General features: G+C 55.1%; 3 protein-coding genes across 10 annotated transcripts; 2 read left to right on the top strand and 1 right to left on the bottom strand.

The window, feature by feature from the left end:
* Positions 1 to 141: 141 nt before the first annotated feature.
* LOC132214480 (ATPase PAAT-like) lies at positions 142 to 8,430 on the top strand. Of its 3 annotated transcripts, none has more exons than XM_059661815.1 (6): positions 142 to 400; positions 1,273 to 1,476; positions 2,455 to 2,527; positions 4,603 to 4,809; positions 6,937 to 7,391; positions 7,529 to 8,430. In XM_059661815.1, exons 1-6 carry the CDS (start codon positions 249 to 251, stop codon positions 7,761 to 7,763), a joined length of 1,326 nt encoding a protein of 441 aa, XP_059517798.1. In that variant the 5' UTR covers positions 142 to 248; the 3' UTR covers positions 7,764 to 8,430. The 3 variants fall into 3 exon arrangements, with proteins under 3 accessions (XP_059517798.1, XP_059517797.1, XP_059517799.1); XM_059661814.1 differs by having other exon boundaries at positions 157 to 458; positions 6,916 to 7,391; XM_059661816.1 differs by lacking the exon at positions 142 to 400 and adding an exon at positions 953 to 1,159 and having other exon boundaries at positions 6,916 to 7,391.
* A 3,357-nt stretch (positions 8,431 to 11,787) lies between these two features.
* On the top strand, positions 11,788 to 15,161 carry LOC132214479 (protein FAM24A-like). 2 transcript variants are annotated; one of them, XM_059661813.1, is made up of 2 exons: positions 11,788 to 13,803; positions 14,740 to 15,161. In XM_059661813.1, the coding sequence occupies exons 1-2, from the start codon at positions 13,694 to 13,696 to the stop codon at positions 14,870 to 14,872; spliced, it is 243 nt and encodes an 80-aa protein (XP_059517796.1). In that variant the 5' UTR covers positions 11,788 to 13,693; the 3' UTR covers positions 14,873 to 15,161. The 2 variants fall into 2 exon arrangements, with proteins under 2 accessions (XP_059517796.1, XP_059517795.1); XM_059661812.1 differs by having other exon boundaries at positions 14,683 to 15,161.
* A 1,989-nt stretch (positions 15,162 to 17,150) lies between these two features.
* LOC132214474 (ATPase PAAT-like) lies at positions 17,151 to 25,161 on the bottom strand. Of its 5 annotated transcripts, none has more exons than XM_059661793.1 (6): positions 25,018 to 25,161; positions 23,534 to 23,737; positions 22,482 to 22,554; positions 20,298 to 20,504; positions 17,725 to 18,200; positions 17,151 to 17,587 (listed from the first exon to the last, which is right to left on the bottom strand). In XM_059661793.1, exons 2-6 carry the CDS (start codon positions 23,605 to 23,607, stop codon positions 17,353 to 17,355), a joined length of 1,065 nt encoding a protein of 354 aa, XP_059517776.1. In that variant the 5' UTR covers positions 23,608 to 23,737; positions 25,018 to 25,161; the 3' UTR covers positions 17,151 to 17,352. The 5 variants fall into 5 exon arrangements, with proteins under 5 accessions (XP_059517776.1, XP_059517774.1, XP_059517775.1 ...); XM_059661791.1 differs by lacking the exon at positions 25,018 to 25,161 and adding an exon at positions 24,626 to 24,777; XM_059661792.1 differs by lacking the exon at positions 25,018 to 25,161 and adding an exon at positions 24,626 to 24,777 and having other exon boundaries at positions 17,725 to 18,179.
* Between the last annotated feature and the right edge of the window lie 192 nt (positions 25,162 to 25,353).

Genomic DNA, 25,353 nt, shown 5'->3' with positions numbered 1-25,353 from the left:
CCCCCGGGAGACGAGGAGCAGTCATTGCGCATGCGCCGCCCTGGAACTCTCCGAGCAAGTTTTGAATCCCTCCCCGATTCCACCCGAACGCGCATGCGCTTCCACAAATTAGGTTCTCTCCCTGCAGGAGCCTCAGACCCCACCTGGACCAGCCGGAAGTTGCAGGGCGTAGTCCCTCCCCTCCGCACCGCCGGAAACCCGAGCTCCGGAAGAGACGTTCCGGGCCGGCCTGGCCTGGCGGTGGCCGAATGGAGACCGACGCTGAGGACGAGCGATCGGTCAGGCACCTGACGCTGGCCTCTTCCTGGGATGCCGCGTGCGGGGCCCTGGACCGGAGCCTCCGTGTCCGCGGAGCCCAGGACTCGGACTGGGATGAGCTGCTGGCGCCGCCTGCCCCGGGGTGCGCTGGGCCGGCGGGGACGGGTGGCGGCTCCGCGGCGGCCACGCTCCGGGGGGAGGTGTGAGGGGACTTGGGGCCGAGAGGGGAGAGCGTCCGGGCCCGGGGTCCGGGAGCACAGCTGGGGGCGGGCTGTGCGGGGAGTCGGACCAGAACCGCGAGGGGTGGGGTGGGGCGCGGGGCCTGGACTCGGCGCGGAGACGCCCCCTCCCTGTGTCCGCGGGTCAACCCCGCAGGCCCCATCCAACCGCACCCGCCTCTGTCCCCAACGAGCAGACCCTCCTGGGGCCCAGGAGGCCGGAAGTGTCCCCCCGGGGGTCGCCCTCCCCATTTGGAAACGGACTCTGCCCTCTGTCCATTCTGCTCCCGCCCTTTGCACAGGCGGGTGCCCTGAGCGTCCCATTAAATAGGAGGCCATTCCGGGGGCCGAGCAAGACGCCCGTGATCAGGGGAAGCGGGGGACCCGACGTCCCAACACCCATTCCTCAGGGGACATTTCCCCCGTGTTTTGTGTTTTGTTTTGCTAGAGAGAGAATGGGGGGCGGGCGGGGGGCGGGGGGCGGGAGCGACACAGAGAAACACGCGGGTTGGCTGCCTCCTGTTCCCACCGACCTGGGCCCGGGGAACCTGCAACCAAGGTCCATGCCCTTGACCCGCGACCCTCCAGTCCCGCGCTGATGCTCTACCCGCCCAGGGCACAGGCCGGGCTGCCGCGGCCATTTCTCTGTGAGCCTGTGCTGAGCAGTTGTGGGCTGTTGGAAGGTGTGTGGACCCCAAAGGCAAACGGAAGGGAATGAAATGCCAGCCCCGGGGCCTATCGGTGGGTTGGCGGTGTGTGCAGAGGCCGACACTGATATTTGTCACTTTCTCTGCAGCCGCGACCTGGTGATTCTGAAAAGGAGCCAGAAGAGCCCAGATGAAAAGCCCTGCTTCCTCTCCCTGCGCTGTGACCCCAGTGGAGGTGAAGGAGTCGTTTCTGTTGGCATTTTAAGTTCAGCAAGAAATATGGAAGTGTACTTAGGAGAGGAGTACTGTGGCACCAGTAGGGGCAGGAGTGTTGGTAATGTGCTGGATACCAGGTTTGTGACCCACCCGTGTGCAGCTTCTTCTCGAGGAGGGTTTCTGTGTCCCAGCTCTGGGAGCTCTGCTTCTCTGACACTGGCCGCAGGCACTAGGGGGAGGAGCGAGAAACACCAGCAGCCGTGGGAGTTCAGGCTTTGGGGGAGGACCCCAGGACAGTCCGGTCAGCCCTGGTGTGTTAGCAGCTGGAAACGGACAGCTGGTGGACGGAGCTGAGCTGGCCAGGGTCCCAGCCAGTGCCTGGGAGAGGCTGCTTCTCTGTGTATCTCACAGGGTCTGTTTTCCAAACGGTAATCTGTCGTCAGCCGGGACTTTGAACATATCTTCTTGCAGGAAGCCCTTTCCAAACAGTGGGCAGCCCGGCACTGCCATCCAGCATACTTAACCCGCGGCCATGCTTTCTGATTTTTCACACAGAACATGTCCTAACCTCTCTTTTATGTCACTCAAAACAGGAACCGTTCTATGTTCCGTGCAGGTTGGACGTAGTAGATGTGTTTATTGAGCTTCAAAATATGCGTGTGCTACAAGATGACACATTTGTTATCAAATTTAATTCTTTCATAAGCTGCTAAGTGGCAGGTGTAGTCTGTCCTCCCTGCATTTTCCTAGGAAGCCAGCCCCCCTCCCCCCTCACCGGGAAAACCACCTCAGGACAAGCATTGGCCTGGAAACCCTTCTTTTCAAACGTGACCATTAAAGGTGATAACGTGCCTGCCGGTGTGGCCAGTGGTTGAACATCGGTCCTCCCATAAGCTGGGCGGTCACCGTTGGATTCCTGGTCACGGCACAGGCCGGAGTTGCCAGTTGAGGGCTATCAGGAGGCAGTTGATCAGTGATTCTCTCTCATCATTGATGTTTCTATCTCCCCTCCCTTCCTCTCTCGGAAATAAATTTTAAACATTTAAAATAATTTATCAATTTTAAAAGTGATAATGTGTGAAAATAAAGAGTCAATTTTTATTTTTTATTTTTAGTGAACATGAAAAGATTATTTTGTACAAAAAATGTCTAAAATTGGAGTCTGCTGCACATGCTTGTAAAATAAAGGTAAGTCATTACTAAATTGGAACTAAGTTGAAAATTGCAGTGTTTTTGTACTGTGCACATTTATTGTATGTTGGCTTAGTAATTCCCAATGCTCTCCCTTTCAAATTGGACCGTTTGTTACCTACGGCAACGCCATGTCGTGTATAGTGTTAATACAGTTAATGCTGCTGTGCTCTTCAGCTTTGGAAAACTCAGTTAAAAATCAGGTTTATTTTGATATAAAACGTAGGTGCCAAGAAAACCACAAGCAGGGTTGGGCCCAAAATACCGAGGAAAAAACCCAGGTAGAGGAGTTTCAGACCAGGGCACCTGAAAGTTAAAGAGACCGGGCCAGGCCAGGGCCTTCATCATGAAACAGTGTCCAGTGAAGTTGGGTGAGATGGTCAGCCTGGGGGCGGGGCACTGAGCTGGAACCCTGGCCCCGCCTGTCCTGTGGGCTGGTCGCCGATGTCCCACCCCTCAGCCCCAGCCTAGTGGGCAGTGCTGGGAGCTGAAGGAAAGAAACCCTTGGGTGGTTTCCATCCCTGAAACCCTGTGTTTGCTGTTACTTACACATGACAGGATTGGCTATTCCAGGATGTTTTAGAGGCATATTCCTGTTCGTGGCTTCTAAAGTCGTTTACATAAGGTGATGCATTCATTGAAAAAGTGTTGCGTGCCCATTGATGCCACATACTGTATTAGGCACTTCGGAGCTAGCATCATAAAATACATTGGAACAAAGCCCTCGCGTTAATATTACAGCGGACCAGACATAGTAGGTTCAGTGTGCACACTAGGTTCCGTCTGATAGTGAGAACGTCGTAGGGATTAAGGAGCAGGAAAGGGACCCTGTGGAGGCTGGAATGTGGGTGTGGGAGTGAAGGGGGGTGTTGGCTTCATGGCTGATGACAGTGACGTTGTTGGTGCCGCTGAGGTTTTAGATCCGGGATCTGTCTTCAGCTGTGGTCTGTGTGATCCCTGGGGGGGGGGTGTCCCGGAAGGTGGGTGTTTCTGTAACTGGTCTGTGGATGGATGTGCAGTGCAAAGGGCATTTCATTCGGGGAAATCTTTGGTTTGTGTGGGGCTTCATCTGGGCCCATCGTATATTGAAGTTAAAATAAAAATAGTAGGAATGCATGTTTCTGAGCACTTTCTCAATGGTAGATACTGGAAATTTTAACACTGATCGTCGTCATAGCAACCATGTATAACACTGATCTCATCGCAGCAACCACATGATACCGATTCGCTCCTGACTCAGGTTTGGCATCTGCCCTGAGGTGTGCGTGCACCCGCATGCACCCACACACACACTCACATGCACACACACGCACACGCATACACGCAGGGTAGGGGAGACATCACTGCGCACACACGCACACACGCAGGGTAGGAGAGCCATCACTGCACGCACACACACACACACACACGCACACACGCAGGGTAGCAGAACCATCACTGCACACACACACACACACACACACACCAAGGGAGGGTAGTAGCAGAGCCATCACTGCACGCACACACACACACACACACGCACACACGCAGGGTAGCAGAACCATCACTGCACACACACACACACACACACACACACACACACACACACCACGGGAGGGTAGTAGCAGAGCCATTGCTGAGCGCCTGTCTGCCTGAGTCTAAAGCCTGTTCCCTCCCACTGAGCGGCTGTGTTGTCCGGACCACAGGGTTTAAAGTGTGGACGAAATGGGGCAGCATAAAGCATTGGACAGAATTTACTATTTCAGCAAACACTGCCTGGGCTCTGGCCGGCCCTGCTCTGTATTAAATAATATTACAGCCACTTGCAGTACGTTAAGCCGTCAGATTGCTATGGTTTATCTTTGATTCCTCATCTAAGTATGTAAAATGTTCTTTTACATGTGACTGTGTAGTTTAAAATTTTTTATTTAAATGGTTCTGAGTAGTGTTTAGACTCTAACTATTCTAGCGAAACCGAAGTGAACTTTTAGACTCTTGGCTGCTTCACTGTTACTTAGGTCACAGCAGGAAGTGACCTTAGGTAGCGATAGTTGTTCCATGTTGTGACTGTCCTAACTTCTGTTTTATGCCAGTTGCTCTCCTTTGGTGAAAAGCCGTGTGTATTCGTCAGTAAAGTTGTGGTGCACGTGCGACCCGTCCCAGCAAAGTTTCCCACAAGCTCTCCTGCTCTGGGGTCCAGGGTGGACCTCGAGAGGGTCCATGCCATGGTGGAGGCCATGGGGTCCACGCTGTCCCCTGGAGCTCAGCAGCTGATGAGTATGGTCAGATTCCAGCAGCAGGTACGTGGAGGGGCTTTCTTTCCAGGCGCCTGTGAACTGGGTAAATGGTGGCTTTTTATAAGGACCCTAGAGGCTCGGTGCACGAAATCATGCACAGGTAGAGTCCCTAGGCCTAGCCTGAGATCAGGGCCATCTTCTGCCCGCTCCCCAGTCCCCAGTCCCGCCCTGCCACCACCCACCCTGGTTCCCCGAGGTTCCCCGTTGGCCATTCAGCGATCGGAGCCTGCGGGCTTGGGGGAGGGACCGAGAGGTGGTCAATGCACCTCATAGCGACTGGTCGATTGGTCGTTCTGGTCGTCATGCATGTACGGTCGCTGGCCTTTTATTATATAGGATGGAGTGATTTAAACTTTCCTTTGCACTTTTATTATTGATGTGACCAATCTTTCCTTACTGATGGAACATAGTGCTGTGTAGATCTAGTCTCTGGAAAAGCAGAGTTCACAGCTCTCCAGGAACTAACTCCCTCCCTCCCTCCCTCCCTCCCTCCCTTCCTCCCTCATGTCGCTCGTGTTGATGCGCAGCTGCTCAGGGACTGAGGCCCTGCTTGGCTCCTGTAGCCGCTCCAGGCCAGTTCCCTGCAGCCTGTCTTCAGGGGCCTCCCCAGTCCCGGGGCCCTGGGGCCGTGCGAGGGCGGGAGCTGAGGAAGAGGAAAGGCTCGCGGAAGGGCAGCCCTTCTCCAGGCCCCTTCGCAGGAGGAAGGCGCGTCAGGCAGGTGAATGGGGGGTCAAGTTCAGCTGGAAAGGGTGTGAATTAAATCTCCAGAGCCAGAGGAGCAGGATGCGGCTAGGACGGCAGAGTGCGTTTCTCGGCCGTGTGTCAAGGTTTGGGGTGTTTGTTTGTTGGTTTAATTCCAAATGTAACGTGGCTCCTTTGCCGTGGATGCAGGCCTTTCAGAAGGACAGTGAGTGAATCAGTGCCCCCTCCCCTGCGGCACCCTCTTCCCCACCTGCTTTCCCCATGCCGGGCTAACTCCTTACACATGGGGACGTGTGGGGAGCCCCCGGGGGAAGAAAGGAGACCCCGATTCTTCTTGCAAACAGGCCAATGAAAGACGTCCTCCCGGGGGCGGCTGTGGTCACGGAGCGGTTCCTGCAGGACAGGCTGGTTCCGGGAGTGCTCAGTGTTAGCACAGCACCTCCGGAACGACTCCTGGAAAACGCCGTGTGAGCCGGGGCCCCCTCACTGCGTGTCAACTCGGATGTTCCATGAGCAGGCCTCCTGCTCTGTGGGTGGTGTGAGCAGCCGTTCAGGACCTTCGGGGTGAACGTGGGCGGGCCAGTCCTGAGGGCCTGGGCTGTGAGGTCCCGGCCGCTCCCTGCTTTGCTGGTGCCTGCGGTTACTGGTTTTTGAAAGTTTACTTTTTATCTCTTGTGCTTGAAGTTCAGACTTGCAGGCTTTGTGCTTGCGTTAGCGGTGTGGGATGATGGGGTGGGATCTGTATCAAAGTGCCTGCGTATAGTTGTCATCCATGTTACTGACTGAGGGACGGGCCCTTTTGCTGGGAGAAAATATATTCCGTTGAGTTGAGGACCCAAAACATAATCTATTGGCCTACAAACCACTGAGGCAGACGGAGCTGAGAGGGAGCTCTTGTTCGTCATGGAACATGTCTAGTCGTCGCAGGCGTCACATTTCCCACCGCAGAGGCGGGAAGTGTGTCACCAGCCGGGCGTCTCTGTGCCTGTGGGTGCTGGGACATCCCCAGGTTGGCGACCACGTGGGCAGTGACAGGTGATACTTAATTCTGTGGACACTACACCTTCCTGAGCCTCGGTGGAGAGCCCACGTTTACTTCCATGAGTCAGGAAGGAACTATTAACTCTGCCCGTGCAGTTGTACTCCCTGTGCTGGTATTTGTTTTAGCATTTTCTTGAGGAAAAACCACAGTCAAGGGATGACAAGCCTGGACTGGAATCGGGTCGCGTCCTGGTTCCCACTCACCAGCTGTGCGGCCTGGGCGGGTGGCCTTGAACCGGGCCCCCTCAGCTGCTGGGGGCAGTCATGGAGGCTGCCTGCACAGGGCTGCGTCGGGGACCCAGTGGGGAATGCCTGGGGCCTGATTCTGAATTACCGCAAACTTCCTCTGGCCACTGCTGTTCACAGCCCTGTTCCCTGTGCCCGCAGCGCTGCCTTCCCCTGGGGGAGCAGCTGCAGGCGGTTCTGGGGAGCGCTGCCTCCAGGCGGATGCTGGGCCTGTGGGCCTCCGCGCCCTCGGGAACCTGCGACAGGCCGACCTGCGCACCTGTGCCTCCCAGAGCCGGGCTGACTCCGGGACGCGGGACAGAAGACGTGACAGCTCCCGGGGAGGAGAACGCACGGCCCCCCGGGCGAGGGAACCCCGCACCCCTCGGAGAGTGGGACACTGCGCCCCAGAGCCATCCTCTCCCCGGGAGGGACCTTCAGCTCGCAGCGGCGTCTTCCTTACCAAAGAGGCCGAGCGACAGCCCCGCGGCCCCTGCCCCCGAGCTGCTGCCCCTCCTGCAGGACGTGTGCGGGCAGGTGCGCCGGCTCCGTGGGGCTCAGAGCGCCGCGTGGCCGGGACACGTCCCCACGCCCAGCGAAGGCGGCCTTGGTGGCGGGTAAGTCTTTGCCTACGGACTCAGAGCGGGTGAGGGGCTGCATGGGCGGCAGCAGGCTGTGTGTTGCTGCTGGTTGTCTAGTGGCTTTTGTTGCCGTTTGGAGGCCAGGGTCATGTTTGGTCTTTAATTCCCTTTAGGATGGGAGAGCCGCCCGCCTGCTCCTACTTGGAAAAGATTCTGTGTAAGAACCTGGAGCTGATGGAGAGGAGGCTGACGGACTACCTGGACGAGCGGCTGCACGCCCTGCAGGAGCACGTGGATGGCAAGGTGGCGCTGCTGGCGCACCTGCTGCAGAGCCCCGGCTCCCCGCCCCCGGGGCTGCCGCTCACACGCTATGACTCTGGAGACAGACTCTCCAACGGAGAGAGATAGGCGCTCCCGTGCGCCGTGCATGCAGATATTTATTACCTATTTATTACAACGCGACCCAAAGCTCCCAACCAGTGTCGATGTCATTGGAGGATCAGCATCCTACTTGCATCAAGTGACCTCAGCGTTCATTCCCTGTGCTTGTGTCGTCGTGACCCCCGGGCTGCATGTGAGTGGATGACCTTCCCTGAGCTTGTGACGTGACCTCGTGCCACACCTGAGAGTGGATGACCTTCCCTGAGTTTGTGACGTGACCTCGTGCCCAAGTGTGAGTGTGATCGGGTCCGGAGTTATTTTTGTTTGCAGAGTTCTTATTTCTGTGTTTAAATCTTTAAAATATTTAAGGATTTCTACTATAGTTCTTTGGTGTGTATTGTGTATGTGTTTGAAGTATGCACTGTTTTCATTTATGTAAAGACCTTATTTTTTAGGAATATGGGGAAAATGGTTAGAATATTTGGGGTTTTCTTTTCCTAATTGATTGTTCTTGGAAAACCAGGTACTCAAGACTTACAGCCTTTAATTTCATATCACGGGTTATATTTTATATTGTTCTTCTCAGTAAGAAGTTAGTTGTGTTTGGCATTTGTAACATTAGTGTCCATTGGGGCCATTCGTTTTATGTTCGTTCTTATTGTAGCTGTAGAAGGAAAGTAAAATTAAAACTGGCCTCTTTGTCAGAATTATTTGGATTTAGTGGTTGATGCAAAACGAGAGACTATTGTGCTGTCCCTCCCCCCCAGAAAGCGGGGACTCTCCTTGCCGAGCTGATGCCAGGTCCTCCCAGAGCCTGTGCTGGGTGTGAGTGACCAGGCTCGCACTGGGCGAGGCGTGTGGCGGGCAGATGGCCGTTCTCTGTGGTGACCTCGCGTCAGGAAGCGTAACCATTGCATGTGGTCAAGGTGATGTATTTGCATCTAAAAATAATTGGTCCACTCTGGAAACTCAGTAAAATGGGGAATGAAGGGGATAATGTTTTGGACACGATGTCCCAGCACCAGCCTGGCCTATAGGTGCCCAGTAAGTGTTCGTTTTCTCTCCCTCTTTCTGCTCTTCTGTTCTGTCTCCTTAAACAGGAAGAAGGGCAGGTGTCCCTACATCATTACTGTCCCAGTAAATGTGAAAGTCCCTCTCCCCTCCCCTCGGCTGTCTTGGTGCTGAAGGGCCGTCACATTCAGGCAGCACAGTCGTGTGCACGGAACGCTGAGGGCTCACTCTGAGGAGAGGCATCCTTGGGTGGTTTCATCCTTGTGTGAACAGGATAGTGCACCCTCACACGCCTGGACGGTACCTCCTGCTGCACGCCTGGGCTCCATGGTCAGGCCTGTAGCCCCTGGCTACACGCCTGCGCAGCGTGTTCCTGTGCAAAACAACACGAGACAAAACCAAGCGCGAGAGAATGATGCAATCAAGAGATTCCATAAACTACATGCATGAGTCTGCTGCCCGCCTGATGTGGCTGCTGTTTTGTATCCAACTCTCTTTAAAGTAGAAAGAGCACATCCTAAAATAATGATTGCAAGTATAATACAGGCCCAGCCGGCATGTTCAGTGCTTGGGCGTGGACCCAGGAACCAAGAAGTCACGGTTCGATTCCCAGTCAGGGCACAGGCCTGGGTTGCAGGCTTGATCCCCTTTGTGGGACTTGCAGGAGGTAGCAGATCCATGATTCTCATCATTGATGTTTCTATGTCTCCCTCCCCGTTTCTCTCTGAAATCAATAAATATATATTCAATAAATAAGTATAGAAAACCAAGATGGCGGCATAGGTAAACACCTGAAATTGCTGCCTCGAACAACCACTTCAAAAATACAACTAAAAGACAAAACGGACATCATCCAGAACCACAGGAAGGCTGGCTGAGTGGAAATTCTACAACTAGAAGGAAAGAGAAAAGCACACTGAGACTCAGGAGGTGCGGAAGTAAAGTACAGAGTTATGGAGGCGCACGCGCGGAAAGGGCTGGCAACGGAGGAGGCAGTTGTCTTTTTCAATCAGAAGAGAGTCTCAAGCTCCTGATGGCTCTGAACTGCAGTTCCGGGCGAGTCTCTGGGGACCCAGACTCATACGAGGAGAAACTGGACTGTCTGGCAGCGGGCAGAACTCGAGGGCAGCTTTCTCTCAGAGGTGCTTGCCACGACTACTGGGACACTGAGACCCTGGGCCTCTTGGGGCAGGACTGAGGACCAGCCATAGCTGCCTGCTCCGCCCTGTTGATTCCCAGAGACCCCGCCCCACCCAGGCTTCGAGCAGAGGCTTTTGCATATGAATGGGCTGGCCCTTTGAGACCTAAAATTACCTAACAAACTGCAGCTGAGTCAGTGAGACCCAGAACATCTGAAAGAAGGCTAAAGGCCCCACAGCAGCTTGCATTGCTTCACAGCTGGGCCTCATCTGGGCACCTCCAAACCCCAAACAAGGGAAATCTGTAGATCTCTCCATAGCTCCTGCTGGGTAGCCTCAGGCAGATGCTAAATTACCACCTCTTTAGAGATCCAAGAACCCGTGTACCCAGTGGTCAGATTGGGACCATCCAGATTACAACTCCTCAGATCCATAAGGGACACACTCAGGGGGCAGACTCAGTGAGCACCAAAGCCCCACTGAAGCAAGACTTGCCCCATAAGGGTGTCTCCAGCACAGAAGTTCTCCCACTGTAGACACAGCTGATTCTCACAGCCAATTGGCCTGGAGGTCAATTCCTCCCAGTGATACCAACAGCAATCATGGCTTAACTACAACAAGACTGTGCACACAGCTCACAAAGGGGTGCACCAAGAGTGTCCACCCCAGGTAATTGGGGAGGCTGAGCCCCTGGGCCCTATAGGACACCTAGCACAGAAAGCCACTCTATCAACACAGGGAAGCAGCCAAAATGCGGAGACAAAGAGATCACAAATGACAGAAATGGAGGAAAGCAAACTACTGGATATAGAGTTCAAAACCATGGTTATAAGGTTTTTCAAGAATTCTCTAGAAACTGCCAATAAATTTAGTGAAACCCTCGAGGATATGAAAAAGGACCAACTAGAAATTAAGCATACACTGACTGAAATAAAGAATAATATACAGAGATCCAACAGCAGACAAGAGGATCCCAAGAATCAAGTCAAAGATTTGCAATACGAAGAAGCAAAAAATACCCAACCGGAAAAGAAAAAAGATTCCAAAATAATGAAGATAGTTTAAGGAGCCTCTGGGACAACTTCAAGCAAACCAACATCAGAATTATAGGGGTGCCAGAAGAAGAGAGAGAGCAAGATATTGAAAACCTATTTGAAGAAATACTGACAGAAAACTTCCCCTACCTGGTGAAAGAAATAGACTTACAAGTCCAGGAAGCGCACAGAACCCCAAACAAAAGGAATCCAAAGAAGACCACACCAAGACACATCATAATTAAAATGCCAAGGGCTAAAGACAGAGAGAATCTTAAAAGCAGCAAGAGAAAAACAGTTAGTTACCTACAAGGGAGTACCCATATGACTGTCAGCTGATTTCTCAACAGAAACTATGCAGGCCAGAAGGGAGTGGCAAGAAATATTCAAAGTGATGAGTAGCAAGAATCTACAACCAAGATTATTTTACCCAGCAAAGCTATCATTCAGAATTGAAGGTCAGATAAAGAGCTTCACTGATAAGAAAAAGCTAAAGGAGTTCATCACTACCAAACCAGTATTATATGAAATGCTGAAGGATATCCTGTAAGAAGAGGAAGAAGAAGAAAAAGGTAAAGATACAAATTATGAACAACAAATATGCATCTATCAACAAGTGAATCTAAAAATCAAGTGAATAATCTGATAAACAGAATAAACTGGTGAATATAATAGAATCAGGGGCATAGAAAGGGAGTGGACTGACAATTCTCAGGGAGGAAAGGGGTGTGGGGGTGCGGGAAGAGACTGGACAAAAATCGTGCACCTATGGATGAGGACAGTGGGGGGATGGGGTAAGGGCAGAGGGTGGGGTGGGAACTGGATGGAGGGGAGCTATGGGGGGGGGGAGAGCAACAACTGTAATCTGAACAATAAAGATTTATTTAATAAAAAAATAAGTATAGTGTAATACATCAGTTGGTAACATAGACGTTTATTTTTATTATCAAGTACTATGTACTGTACATAGTCATATGTGCTGTACTTTTATACACCTGGAAAAGCAGATTTGTTTACACCAGCATTGCCACAAACGTAAATAAATTATGTCACGCCGTCACTATGTGATAGGAATTTTTTAGCTTCCTTATCATGTAGATCACCATCGAACATGCGGTCCATTCATCATTTTTAGAGAGAGTGGAAGGGTGGAGAGACAGAAGGAAACATTGATGTGAAAGAGACATATGGATTGGTTGCCACCTGGGGCCGGGGAGTGAGCCTGCAACCGAGGTTTGTGACCTGGATGGAATCGAACCTGGGACCCTTTAGTCCATGGGCCATGCTCTTAACTACTAAGGCTAGGGCTAGCACTGAACTATTAAGAATTAAGAGTTTTTAGCCTCCCACATTTGTCTTTAATTTTAAAATTGAAATCTTAAATTTGCTTTTGATCAACAAATTCTGAAAATAAGGGGAAATACGACCCGAAAAGGTAAAAACTTAGAATTAAGTGATTCAAAATAGTATTTCTGCTTCCTGGGGGCTGAACTCTAAGTACAATGGAACAGAATTCAGAACCCCAGGGCAGAGCCGGGGTGCGGAGCGGTGATGTCACAGCCCGCAGCGCGGAAGTTGGAGCTGGACCATGGCTGGGCCTCTGAAGTGAGCTCTCCAGTCTCGGACCGCACTCCGCACAGGATGAAGCGATAGCTCCCTTCTTCTCCAGTGGCAGGCTCGACCCTTTCGCGGCCTTTGACTGAGTAAGGGCCAGTGTGGTACCAAGTGACGTGTTTGATAAAATGACCTGTTTCCTAAGGTCTTTAAGTAATTTTTTTTCTAGTTGGCGTTCCTCCCTACCCGAGGGTGTAAGTGTTCTAAGGATGCTTGGCACTCATGTTGTTTTAAACATATTTTATTGATTTCTGAGACGAAGGGAGAGGGAGAGGGAGAAACATCAATGATGAGAGAATCATCCATCGGCTGCCCCCTACTGGGAATTGAGCCCGCTTCCCAGGCATGGGCCCTGACCTGGAATCGAATCATCGAACCATTCAACGGATGACCCTCAACAACTGAGCCACACCGGTCGGGCAGCGTCATATTGTTTATTCTTTCTTCCTGGGCCATGGTTCTCATTTCAGTTACATTACACAAATTGATTATTCCAACCGAATTGAATTTCCTGGGAAGATTTGGGAGGAAAAATGGCAGAAAGGCCCATGGTCTCCTAGTGACAGGGTGGTCTAGTGACAAGGGCTCCTAGAGTCTCCTTAAACCAGAAGGTGGCATGACAGTTGTCAGAGGACAATGAAAGGCCTTTCTTCCTGAAAACAGCACTGCAAGTGGGTGTGCTCATGCTTAGTGCTGTCAAGCATGGCGTTCGGAAAGAGCCGTTCCCTTAGTTCTGTTGTGAGAATAGTTTTAAGTTTGATGAGCAGCAAGGGTCAGTCCTGACTCCATCAGCGAGTAGAGTTCACAAGACCCAGGTGGTGGGAGTGAAACCATTTGCTCACGTGCAGCCTGTTTGTTACTCACCGCTAGCTGCACGTTACTGCCTGCGAGAGGGAGAACCGTCCTTCCCACCATCTGTCCTGTTTCCTTCTCTATCATTTTGCATTTCAGTCCCTTTTCATCCACAAATAAAACCTCGACCCCCACGTGGCCAGGCCGGCCGAGGCCCTGGACCCCCCTGGGAGACCGTCCGTGTTTTACAGGCACAGCCTGCGGGTGGGGCGTCATTCTTCCTTCGTGGGAGCAGCACAGTGAGGCTGAGCGGGCTGTGGGCGGGGGAGCGTCACCGCCCTGCACTCCCTGTCCAGGTGCCGGGAAGATGTTTGACATCAGGATCATGACGGCCATCGGGGTCGCCTTGCTAATTGCCATAGTCCTGCTGATGTTCTGTGTCACCAGCCTTCTGTTCAAACTGACCAGCATATTGAAGTAAGTGACGTGGTAAGAGTGGTCACCCCCTTGCACGGGCCCCTGGGCTGAGCTGGAGCAGGGCATGCCCTGCCCTGGGCCGCCCCCCGGGGGTCAGGAACAGGGCAGCTGGGAAAAGGCAGAGGCAGGTGACCATGGAATCCTGGCCCTTCCCCTCGGGGCCGGGCTGTGAGCTCACAGTGAGGTTCCCAGCGGGCGGGCGGCTCTGGGTCAGCGCTGTCCGCTGCCCGGGCCTCGGGGAGCTGCCCCTCCACAGGGACTCACACCCTGGCCGGCCCTGCCTGTGTCCCGGGCACTGCAGACTGAGGACCGCGGGGCAGGCGCGTGGGAGCCTCTGCCTCGGTTCGCCCAGAGGCAGGCTCGGTCGGTCTCCCCAGCCCGAGCTCAGAGCTCCCGGGTTCCCTCCTCCATCGCCCATGGCTTGGGGACAGGGAGGTACATGTAGGCGTGGGGAGCCGAGCTGGTGAAGATCCGGGGACACCAGAGGAGGAGGGGAGCTCAGGCAGGTCATTCAGTTGGGGGGAGAGGACCCTTCAAATGTGGGAGGTTCGCTGGCAGAAGCCGTGGAGCTCCTGTTCTAGGGAGGGAGGCTGTGCACTAGGTCAGTCCAGAACCCGGGACAGCTGACGGGCGCCTGCGCCCCACCCAGGTTCCGCAGTTGGGGCCTCAGCCGCTGGGGAGCCGCACTGCCAGCCCCTCTCCCTTTGTGCTGGGTCTGGCCTGGCATCTCTGGCGTCTTGGAGAGCACGTGACCCAGGAGCCTGGGCAGGGCAGCGCTTTCCTCTCAGGCTGGGCCGCCCCAGACCCCCGGCACCCTGACCGCGGGCACAGGCGGGCAGTGAGGGGGTTCTAATCCCTCCTGTGTGTCTCTTTTCCAAGAGCTCCAAAGCTACCGATGTGTTTGGTCTTAAAAAGTTACCCGTCCATGGTCACCAGGGACAAGATCGCCGCAGCCTCGTCCATCACCGCCAGCTGCTACCCTGGCCTCCAGCTCTACGACGAGTGTCAGCTGTGCAATGACTCCAAGTCCCTGCCGCCCGGCTTCTGCGACGTGAGCGAGGGGCTCTGACCGGCGGGCACTGAGCCTGCAGGAGTGACCTTTCTTAGCAGAACGTTTTATTCGAGTTGCTTTATAGTGTTCCCACTGTGTTATGTGCTACAGGACATTCGTGTGCTTTTGAATAAATGCAGAATTGAAAATACCCGCTCCGGCTCGGGGATGTTTGGTGTCGTTAGTGAGCCATGTACTGGAATTGGGCATCACCCACTTTGGGACGTGGAGCAACCAGCTCGTAATGTTGCGTGCAGCATAGGCGGGCGGGAGCAAGAACTAAAAAGGCACGTCGGCGATTTGACAGGAGGCAGCATCGTGCCAGGCGCTGAGGATGAAAACTTCTTATCCCGGCCGTCTCTGGAAGAGACACGTTTCCTGGCGGGAAGCTCTGCCTGGTCTGTTGCATGGAGCACCTCTGAGACCCGGAACCGGTCCTTCCATTTGCACTCTACGAGGATCAGGACGAATCCCCAGCCGTGGCCTGTGCTGACCGGAGGGCCCGCCGTCCGTCCAGGCGTCCATCTCCTCCCGGAGCCTGACTTGAGCTCTGAAGGGACAAGGTTTCCGGGGGGACCCTCCCCTGGCAGCACTGGCTCCTCACCGCAGAGACCAGGTCAGCAGGAGCGGAAGGAGGAGGGGAGAGTCCTGGGCGCAGGGCAGGGGGAGCTGTGGATGAGGCAGAGATGAAACCTGGGCCAGGTAAGGGGCTCCCGGGCTTGCACCCCAGGCTTGGGACCCAGCTGCTCGCTGCCACCCGAGATGCGGTACCAGAGCCCTCATGTGCAGACTGCACAGCCCATGCAGCGAAGCCATTAACGCCTTCCATTCACATTGGCAAACACTCCCTGTGAGGCGACTGTGATGCTGCTTCCCAGTCACACCTGTCAGACACACGCAGGGAAAATGGACATATTGCGCTCACGCTGGCAAACACTGCCTGAGAGACCATTGGGATACTGCGTCCCAGTCACACCTGTCAGACACACGCAGAAGAATCTAGCATTGGTTTTTCAACCACCTGCATCTCTGTTCCTCCGTGGTCCTCGCCCTGAGGGTAGTGATGTGGCTACAATCTTGGGGAGGCGTTTTCAAAATCAATGAAGAGACTACACACCAGAAGCTATAAACTTGACTGACGGGCTCAACTTGAGGTGAGACGGAACTCTCGAGAATGACAGGAAATACCCCGTAGCTGCGCGCTGTGAGCGCCCATGAGCGAGGGAAGGCTGGGCAGGTGGCTGCCGTTTGCCCTCCGCGTCCCCTGTACAGGATCCGGAAATGGAGCAGATTCCTACACAAGCAGAGATCCAAGAACAATAAAGCACTTGGATTCCCTCACGTGGTTTCCAAAATGGACGCGTTTATTTTTAGATGCAAATACATCCCCTTCAGCACATGCAATCGTTACACTTCCTGACGACGAAGCCGGCAGTGAGCACGGCCATCTCCTCGCCCACGCCACCCTCAGGGCACGCCCAGCGCTCACACCCAGCACAGGCGCGGGGGACGGGCATCAGCATGGCAAGGGGTCCCGTGCTTTCCGGTGGATGGAGATAAAACGAGGTAACCACTCTCGCGTCCTGTCCAACACAAACTCCAGCAACGGACCTCCACGGAGGGGCGCGGACCTTCCTACCTTCACGGTGACACAGGAAGACAGCGCCAGCGCCCCCAGCGGCCAGGGGGCCGACCTGCGCCTGTTCTCAGGGAGCAGCGCCAGTGCAAGTCCGTGAGCGCAGAGGTTCCGACTTACAGATAACCAAAGAGAAAAACAACGATCAAATCCTCAGTGCCTATTTCTCTCCCTCCTACGATGAGGAAATAAGGTCTTTCATAGATAAAAAATACACTTCTATCAAACACACTGCATGGGACAGCCTTAAAAATTTTAAACACTTAAAACAACATCAAGGGACACAAATCTCTGTAAGAGTGATCAACTCTGCAAACGAAAATAACTCCAGACCCGATCACGCTCACACTCGGGCACGAGGTCATGTCACAAACTCAGGGAAGGTCATCCACTCTCAGGTGTGGCACGAGGTCACGTCACAAGCTCAGGGAAGGTCATCCACTCTCAGGTGTGGCACGAGGTCACGTCACAAGCTCAGGGAAGGTCATCCACTCTCAGGTGTGGCACGAGGTCACGTCACAAGCTCAGGGAAGGTCATCCACTCTCAGGTGTGGCACGAGGTCACGTCACAAGCTCAGGGAAGGTCATCCACTCTCAGATGTGGCACGAGGTCACGTCACAAGCTCAGGGAAGGTCATCCAATCTCAGGTGTGGCACAAGGTCACGTCACAAACTCAGGGAAGGTCATCCACTCTCATGCAGCCCGGGGGTCACGACGACACAAGCACAGGGAATGAACGCTGAGGTCACTTGATGCAAGTAGGATGCTGATCCTCCAATGACATCGACACTGGTTGGGAGCTTTGGGTCGCGTTGTAATAAATAGGTAATAAATATCTGCATGCACGGCGCACGGGAGCGCCTATCTCTCTCCGTTGGAGAGTCTGTCTCCAGAGTCATAGCGTGTGAGCGGCAGCCCCGGGGGCGGGGAGCCGGGGCTCTGCAGCAGGTGCGCCAGCAGCGCCACCTTGCCATCCACGTGCTCCTGCAGGGCGCGCAGCCGCTCGTCCAGGTAGTCCGTCAGCCTCCTCTCCATCAGCTCCAGGTTCTTACACAGAATCTTTTCCAAGTAGGAGCAGGCGGGCGGCTCTCCCATCCTAAAGGGAATTAAAGACCAAACATGACCCTGGCCTCCAAACGGCAACAAAAGCCACTAGACAACCAGCAGCAACACACAGCCTGCTGCCGCCCATGCAGCCCCTCACCCGCTCTGAGTCCGTAGGCAAAGACTTACCCGCCACCAAGGCCGCCTTCGCTGGGCGTGGGGACGTGTCCCGGCCACGCGGCGCTCTGAGCCCCACGGAGCCGGCGCACCTGCCCGCACACGTCCTGCAGGAGGGGCAGCAGCTCGGGGGCAGGGGCCGCGGGGCTGTCGCTCGGCCTCTTTGGTAAGGAAGACGCCGCTGCGAGCTGAAGGTCCCTCCCGGGGAGAGGATGGCTCTGGGGCGCAGTGTCCCACTCTCCGAGGGGTGCGGGGTTCCCTCGCCCGGGGGGCCGTGCGTTCTCCTCCCCGGGAGCTGTCACGTCTTCTGTCCCGCGTCCCGGAGTCAGCCCGGCTCTGGGAGGCACAGGTGCGCAGGTCGGCCTGTCGCAGGTTCCCGAGGGCGCGGAGGCCCACAGGCCCAGCATCCGCCTGGAGGCAGCGCTCCCCAGAACCGCCTGCAGCTGCTCCCCCAGGGGAAGGCAGCGCTGCGGGCACAGGGAACAGGGCTGTGAACAGCAGTGGCCAGAGGAAGTTTGCGGTAATTCAGAATCAGGCCCCAGGCATTCCCCACTGGGTCCCCGACGCAGCCCTGTGCAGGCAGCCGCCATGACTGCCCCCAGCAGCTGAGGGGGCCCGGTTCAAGGCCACCCGCCCAGGCCGCACAGCTGGTGAGTGGGAACCAGGACGCGACCCGATTCCAGTCCAGGCTTGTCATCCCTTGACTGTGGTTTTTCCTCAAGAAAATGCTAAAACAAATACCAGCACAGGGAGTACAACTGCACGGGCAGAGTTAATAGTTCCTTCCTGACTCATGGAAGTAAACGTGGGCTCTCCACCGAGGCACAGGAAGGCGTAGTGTCCACAGAATTAAGTATCACCTGTCACTGCCCACGTGGTCGCCAACCTGGGGATGTCCCAGCACCCACAGGCACGGACACGCCCGGCTGATGAAACACTTCCCGCCTGTGCGGTGGGAAATGTGACGCCTGCGACGACTAGACATGTTCCATGACGAACAAGAGCTCCCTCTCAGCTCCGTCTGCCTCAGTGGTTTGTAGGCCAATAGATTATGTTTTGGGTCCTCAACGGAATATATTTTCTCCCAGCAAACGGGCCCGTCCCTCAGTCAGTAACATGGATGACAACTATACGCAGGCACTTTGATACAGATCCCACCCCATCATCCCACACCGCTAACGCAAGCACAAAGCCTGCAAGTCTGAACTTCAAGCACAAGAGATAAAAAGTAAACTTCCAAAAACCAGTAACCGCAGGCACCAGCAAAGCAGGGAGCGGCCGGGACCTCACAGCCCAGGCCCTCAGGACTGGCCCGCCCACGTTCACCCCGAAGGTCCTGAACGGCTGCTCACACCACCCAGAGCAGGAGGCCTGCTCATGGAACATCCGAGTTGACACGCAGTGAGGGGGCCCCGGCTCACACGGCGTTTTCCAGGAGTCGTTCCGGAGGTGCTGTGCTAACACTGAGCACTCCCGGAGAGCCAGCCTGTCCTGCAGGAACCGCTCCGTGACCACAGCCGCCCCCGGGAGGACGTCTTTCATTGGCCTGTTTGCAAGAAGAATCGGGGTCTCCTTTCTTCCCCCGGGGGCTCCCCACACGTCCCCATGTGTAAGGAGTTAGCCCGGCGTGGGGAAAGCAGGTGGGGAAGAGGGTGCCGCAGGGGAGGGGGCACTGATTCACTCACTGTCCTTCTGAAAGGCCTGCATCCACGGCAAAGGAGCCACGTTACATTTGGAATTAAACCAACAAACAAACACCCCAAACCTTGACACACGGCCGAGAAATGCACTCTGCCGTCCTAGCCGCATCCTGCTCCTCTGGCTCTGGAGATTTAATTCACACCCTTTCCAGCTGAACTTGACCCCCCATTCACCTGCCTGACGCGCCTTCCTCCTGCGAAGGGGCCTGGAGAAGGGCTGCCCTTCCGCGAGCCTTTCCTCTTCCTCGGCTCCCGCCCTCGCACGGCCCCAGGGCCCCGGGACTGGGGAGGCCCCTGAAGACAGGCTGCAGGGAACTGGCCTGGAGCGGCTACAGGAGCCAAGCAGGGCCTCAGTCCCTGAGCAGCTGCGCATCAACACGAGCGACATGAGGGAGGGAGGGAGGGAGGGAGGGAGGGAGGGAGTTAGTTCCTGGAGAGCTGTGAACTCTGCTTTTCCAGAGACTAGATCTACACAGCACTATGTTCCATCAGTAAGGAAAGATTGGTCACATCAATAATAAAAGTGCAAAGGAAAGTTTAAATCACTCCATCCTATATAATAAAAGGCCAGCGACCGTACATGCGTGACGACCAGAACGACCAATCGACCAGTCGCTATGAGGTGCATTGACCACCTCTCGGTCCCTCCCCCAAGCCCGCAGGCTCCGATCGCTGAATGGCCAACGGGGAACCTCGGGGAACCAGGGTGGGTGGTGGCAGGGCGGGACTGGGGACTGGGGAGCGGGCAGAAGATGGCCCTGATCTCAGGCTAGGCCTAGGGACTCTACCCGTGCATGATTTCGTGCACCGAGCCTCTAGGGTCCTTATAAAAAGCCACCATTTACCCAGTTCACAGGCGCCTGGAAAGAAAGCCCCTCCACGTACCTGCTGCTGGAATCTGACCATACTCATCAGCTGCTGAGCTCCAGGGGACAGCGTGGACCCCATGGCCTCCACCATGGCATGGACCCTCTCGAGGTCCACCCTGGACCCCAGAGCAGGAGAGCTTGTGGGAGACTTTGCTGGGACGGGTCGCACGTGCACCACAACTTTACTGACGAACACACACGGCTTTTCACCAAAGGAGAGCAACTGGCATAAAACAGAAGTTAGGACAGTCACAACATGGAACAACTATCGCTACCTAAGGTCACTTCCTGCTGTGACCTAAGTAACAGTGAAGCAGCCAAGAGTCTAAAAGTTCACTTCGGTTTCGCTAGAATAGTTAGAGTCTAAACACTACTCAGAACCATTTAAATAAAAAATTTTAAACTACACAGTCACATGTAAAAGAACATTTTACATACTTAGATGAGGAATCAAAGATAAACCATAGCAATCTGACGGCTTAACGTACTGCAAGTGGCTTTAATATTATTTAATACAGAGCAGGGCCGGCCAGAGCCCAGGCAGTGTTTGCTGAAATAGTAAATTCTGTCCAATGCTTTATGCTGCCCCATTTCGTCCACACTTTAAACCGAACCCCGTTCCCTGTGGTCCGGACAACACAGCCGCTCAGTGGGAGGGAACAGGCTTTAGACTCAGGCAGACAGGCGCTCAGCAATGGCTCTGCTACTACCCTCCCTTGGTGTGTGTGTGTGTGTGTGTGTGTGTGTGTGTGTGTGCAGTGATGGCTCTGCTACCCTGCGTGTGTGCGTGTGTGTTTGTGTGTGTGCGCGTGCAGTGATGGCTCTCCTACCCTGCGTGTGTGCGTGTGTGCGCAGTGATGTCTCCCCTACCCTGCGTGTGTGCGTGTGCGTGTGTGTGCATGTGAGTGTGTGTGTGGGTGCGTGCGGGTGCACGCACACCTCAGGGCAGATGCCAAACCTGAGTCAGGAGCGAATCGGTATCATGTGGTTGCTGCGATGAGATCAGTGTTATACATGGTTGCTATGACGACGATCAGTGTTAAAATTTCCAGTATCTACCATTGAGAAAGTGCTCAGAAACATGCATTCCTACTATTTTTATTTTAACTTCAATATACGATGGGCCCAGATGAAGCCCCACACAAACCAAAGATTTCCCCGAATGAAATGCCCTTTGCACTGCACATCCATCCACAAACCAGTTACAGAAACACCCACCTTCCGGGACACCCCCCCCCCAGGGATCACACAGACCACAGCTGAAGACAGATCCCGGATCTAAAACCTCAGCGGCACCAACAACGTCACTGTCATCAGCCATGAAGCCAACACCTCCCTTCACTCCCACCCCCACATTCCAGCCTCCACAGGGTCCCTTTCCTGCTCCTTAATCCCTACGCGTTCTCACTATCAGACGGAACCTAGTGTGCACACTGAACCTACTATGTCTGGTCCGCTGTAATATTAACGCGAGGGCTTTGTTCCAATGTATTTTATGATGCTAGCTCCGAAGTGCCTAATACAGTATGTGGCATCAATGGGCACGCAACACTTTTTCAATGAATGCATCACCTTATGTAAACGACTTTAGAAGCCACGAACAGGAATATGCCTCTAAAACATCCTGGAATAGCCAATCCTGTCATGTGTAAGTAACAGCAAACACAGGGTTTCAGGGATGGAAACCACCCAAGGGTTTCTTTCCTTCAGCTCCCAGCACTGCCCACTAGGCTGGGGCTGAGGGGTGGGACATCAGCAACCAGCCCACAGGACAGGCGGGGCCAGGGTTCCAGCTCGCTGCCCCGCCACCAGGCTGACCACCTCACCCAACTTCACTGGACACTGTTTCATGATGAAGGCCCTGGCCTGGCCCGGTCTCTTTAACTTTCAGGTGCCCTGGTCTGAAACTCCTCTACCTGGGTTTTTTCCTCGGTATTTTGGGCCCAACCCTGCTTGTGGTTTTCTTGGCACCTACGTTTTATATCAAAATAAACCTGATTTTTAACTGAGTTTTCCAAAGCTGAAGAGCACAGCAGCATTAACTGTATTAACACTATACACGACATGGCGTTGCTGTAGGTAACAAACGGTCCAATTTGAAAGGGAGAGCATTGGGAATTACTAAGCCAACATACAATAAATGTGCACAGTACAAAAACACTGCAATTTTCAACTTAGTTCCAATTTAGTAATGACTTACCTTTATTTTACAAGCATGTGCAGCGGACTCCAATTTTAGACATTTTTTGTACAAAATAATCTTTTCATGTTCACTAAAAATAAAAAATAAAAATTGACTCTTTATTTTCACACATTATCACTTTTAAAATTGATAAATTATTTTAAATGTTTAAAATTTATTTCCGAGAGAGGAAGGGAGGGGAGATAGAAACATCAATGATGAGAGAGAATCACTGATCAACTGCCTCCTGATTGCCCTCAACTGGCAACTCCGGCCTGTGCCGTGACCAGGAATCCAACCGTGACCGCCCAGCTTATGGGAGGACCAATGTTCAACCACTGGCCACACCGGCAGGCACGTTATCACCTTTAATGGTCACGTTTGAAAAGAAAGGTTTCCAGGCCAATGCTTGTCCTGAGGTGGTTTTCCCGGTGAGGGGGGAGGGGGGCTGGCTTCCTAGGAAAATGCAGGGAGGACAGACTACACCTGCCACTTAGCAGCTTATGAAAGAATTAAATTTGATAACAAATGTGTCATCTTGTAGCACACGCATATTTTGAAGCTCAATAAACACATCTACTACGTCCAACCTGCACGGTACATAAAACGGGTCCTGTTTTGAGTGACATAAAAGAGAGGTTAGGACATGTTCTGTGTAAAAAAATCAGAAAGCATGGCCGCGGGTTAAGTATGCTGGATGGCAGTGCCGGGCTGCCCACTGTTTGGAAAGGGCTTCCTGCAAGAAGATATGTTCAAAGTCCCGGCTGACGACAGATTACCGTTTGGAAAACAGACCCTGTGAGATACACAGAGAAGCAGCCTCTCCCAGGCACTGGCTGGGACCCTGGCCAGCTCAGCTCCGTCCACCAGCTGTCCGTTTCCAGCTGCTAACACACCAGGGCTGACCGGACTGTCCTGGGGTCCTCCCCCAAAGCCTGAACTCCCACGGCTGCTGGTGTTTCTCGCTCCTCCCCCTAGTGCCTGCGGCCAGTGTCAGAGAAGCAGAGCTCCCAGAGCTGGGACACAGAAACCCTCCTCGAGAAGAAGCTGCACACGGGTGGGTCACAAACCTGGTATCCAGCACATTACCAACACTCCTGCCCCTACTGGTGCCACAGTACTCCTCTCCTAAGTACACTTCCATATTTCTTGCTGAACTTAAAATGCCAACAGAAACGACTCCTTCACCTCCACTGGGGTCACAGCGCAGGGAGAGGAAGCAGGGCTTTTCATCTGGGCTCTTCTGGCTCCTTTTCAGAATCACCAGGTCGCGGCTGCAGAGAAAGTGACAAATATCAGTGTCGGCCTCTGCACACACCGCCAACCCACCGATAGGCCCCGGGGCTGGCATTTCATTCCCTTCCGTTTGCCTTTGGGGTCCACACACCTTCCAACAGCCCACAACTGCTCAGCACAGGCTCACAGAGAAATGGCCGCGGCAGCCCGGCCTGTGCCCTGGGCGGGTAGAGCATCAGCGCGGGACTGGAGGGTCGCGGGTCAAGGGCATGGACCTTGGTTGCAGGTTCCCCGGGCCCAGGTCGGTGGGAACAGGAGGCAGCCAACCCGCGTGTTTCTCTGTGTCGCTCCCGCCCCCCGCCCCCCCACCCGCCCCCCACCCTCTCTCTAGCAAAACAAAACACAAAACACGGGGGAAATGTCCCCTGAGGAATGGGTGTTGGGACGTCGGGTCCCCCGCTTCCCCTGATCACGGGCGTCTTGCTCGGCCCCCGGAATGGCCTCCTATTTAATGGGACGCTCAGGGCACCCGCCTGTGCACAGGGCGGGAGCAGAATGGACAGAGGGCAGAGTCTGTTTCCAAATGGGGAGGGCGACTCCCGGGGGGACACTTCCGGCCTCCTGGGCCCCAGGAGGGTCTGCTCGTTGGGGACAGAGGCGGGTGCGGTTGGACTGGGCCTGTGGGGTTGACCCGCTGACACAGGGAGGGGGCGTCTCCGCGCCGAGTCCAGGCCCCGCGCCCCACGCGCAGCCGCCCCGCCCCACCCCTCGCGGTTCTGGTCCGGCTCCCCGCACAGCCCGCCCCCAGCTGGGCTCCGGGACCCCGGGCCCGGACGCTCTCCCTTCTCGGCCCCAAGTCCCCTTACACCTCCCCCGGGAGCGTGGCCGCCGCGGAGCCGCCACCCGTCCCCGCCGGCCCAGCGCACCCCGGGGCAGGCGGCGCCAGCAGCTCATCCCAGTCCGAGTCCTGGGCTCCGCGGACACGGAGGCTCCGGTCCAGGGCCCCGCACGCGGCATCCCAGGAAGAGGCCAGCGTCAGGTGCCTGACCGATCGCTCGTCCTCAGCGTCGGTCTCCATTCGGCCACCGCCAGGCCAGGCCGGCCCGGAACGTCTCTTCCGGAGCTCGGGTTTCCGGCGGGGCGGAGGACGGGAGCGAATGATGCCCTCCAACTTCCGGTTCGGCCAGCCGCAAACCCAGCAGCCGCGGCTTCAGGTTCCGCAGGGGCGAGAACTAGTCCCGGAGCAGCGCGTGCGCGTGCGCGTTCCGGATGCCCCCTCGCGGCTGAAGGCGCAACTGACAGTTACTTGCCCGCCCACCTGTCAATCAGGGCCGGGAGGGGTCGCGGAGCCGGGCGGCCGGACGGTCAGTTCCGCGCCGGTTCCTTGACTCGCCGTCACTGAGCTCCTCGGGCCGCAGGGCAGCGGTGCAGTTTCTCGGGCGACTCTCTCGGGTGGGGACCAGGCCCCGAGGCCCGCAGGCGTCCGGCAGGGAGGACGACTAACCGAAGATCCCCCTCTCCGGCCCGTGAGATGCCCTGGCGTTGGGGGCTGCATCGCCGCGCCTCCCGTCGCGAAGGGCGTCCCGGGGCCACAGGTCACCGCGGAGACCGCACGCCGACCGCCGACGCCTCGGGTCACTCGGGTTCAGACGCG

This window comes from Myotis daubentonii, chromosome 13, assembly GCF_963259705.1.
Source record: "Myotis daubentonii chromosome 13, mMyoDau2.1, whole genome shotgun sequence".
NCBI classification, from domain to species: domain Eukaryota; kingdom Metazoa; phylum Chordata; class Mammalia; order Chiroptera; family Vespertilionidae; genus Myotis; species Myotis daubentonii.
Note: the sequence above shows the minus strand (reverse complement) of the source record. Positions and strands in the feature narration are given on the sequence as shown.

Coding starts and splice junctions, on each gene's coding strand:
- LOC132214480 (XM_059661814.1), top strand. CDS start 310: ATGCCGCGTGCGGGGCCCTGGACCGGAGCCTCCGTGTCCGCGGAGCCC. Junction 459..1,272: donor CGGCCACGCTCCGGGGGGAG/GTGTGAGGGGAC, acceptor CTTTCTCTGCAG/CCGCGACCTGGTGATTCTGA. Junction 1,477..2,454: donor GGTAATGTGCTGGATACCAG/GTTTGTGACCCA, acceptor TTTTATTTTTAG/TGAACATGAAAAGATTATTT.
- LOC132214479 (XM_059661812.1), top strand. CDS start 13,694: ATGTTTGACATCAGGATCATGACGGCCATCGGGGTCGCCTTGCTAATT. Junction 13,804..14,682: donor AAACTGACCAGCATATTGAA/GTAAGTGACGTG, acceptor CTCTTTTCCAAG/AGCTCCAAAGCTACCGATGT.
- LOC132214474 (XM_059661791.1), bottom strand. CDS start 24,777: ATGGAGACCGACGCTGAGGACGAGCGATCGGTCAGGCACCTGACGCTG. Junction 22,555..23,533: donor GGTAATGTGCTGGATACCAG/GTTTGTGACCCA, acceptor TTTTATTTTTAG/TGAACATGAAAAGATTATTT. Junction 18,201..20,297: donor TGGTCAGATTCCAGCAGCAG/GTACGTGGAGGG, acceptor TGCTGTTCACAG/CCCTGTTCCCTGTGCCCGCA.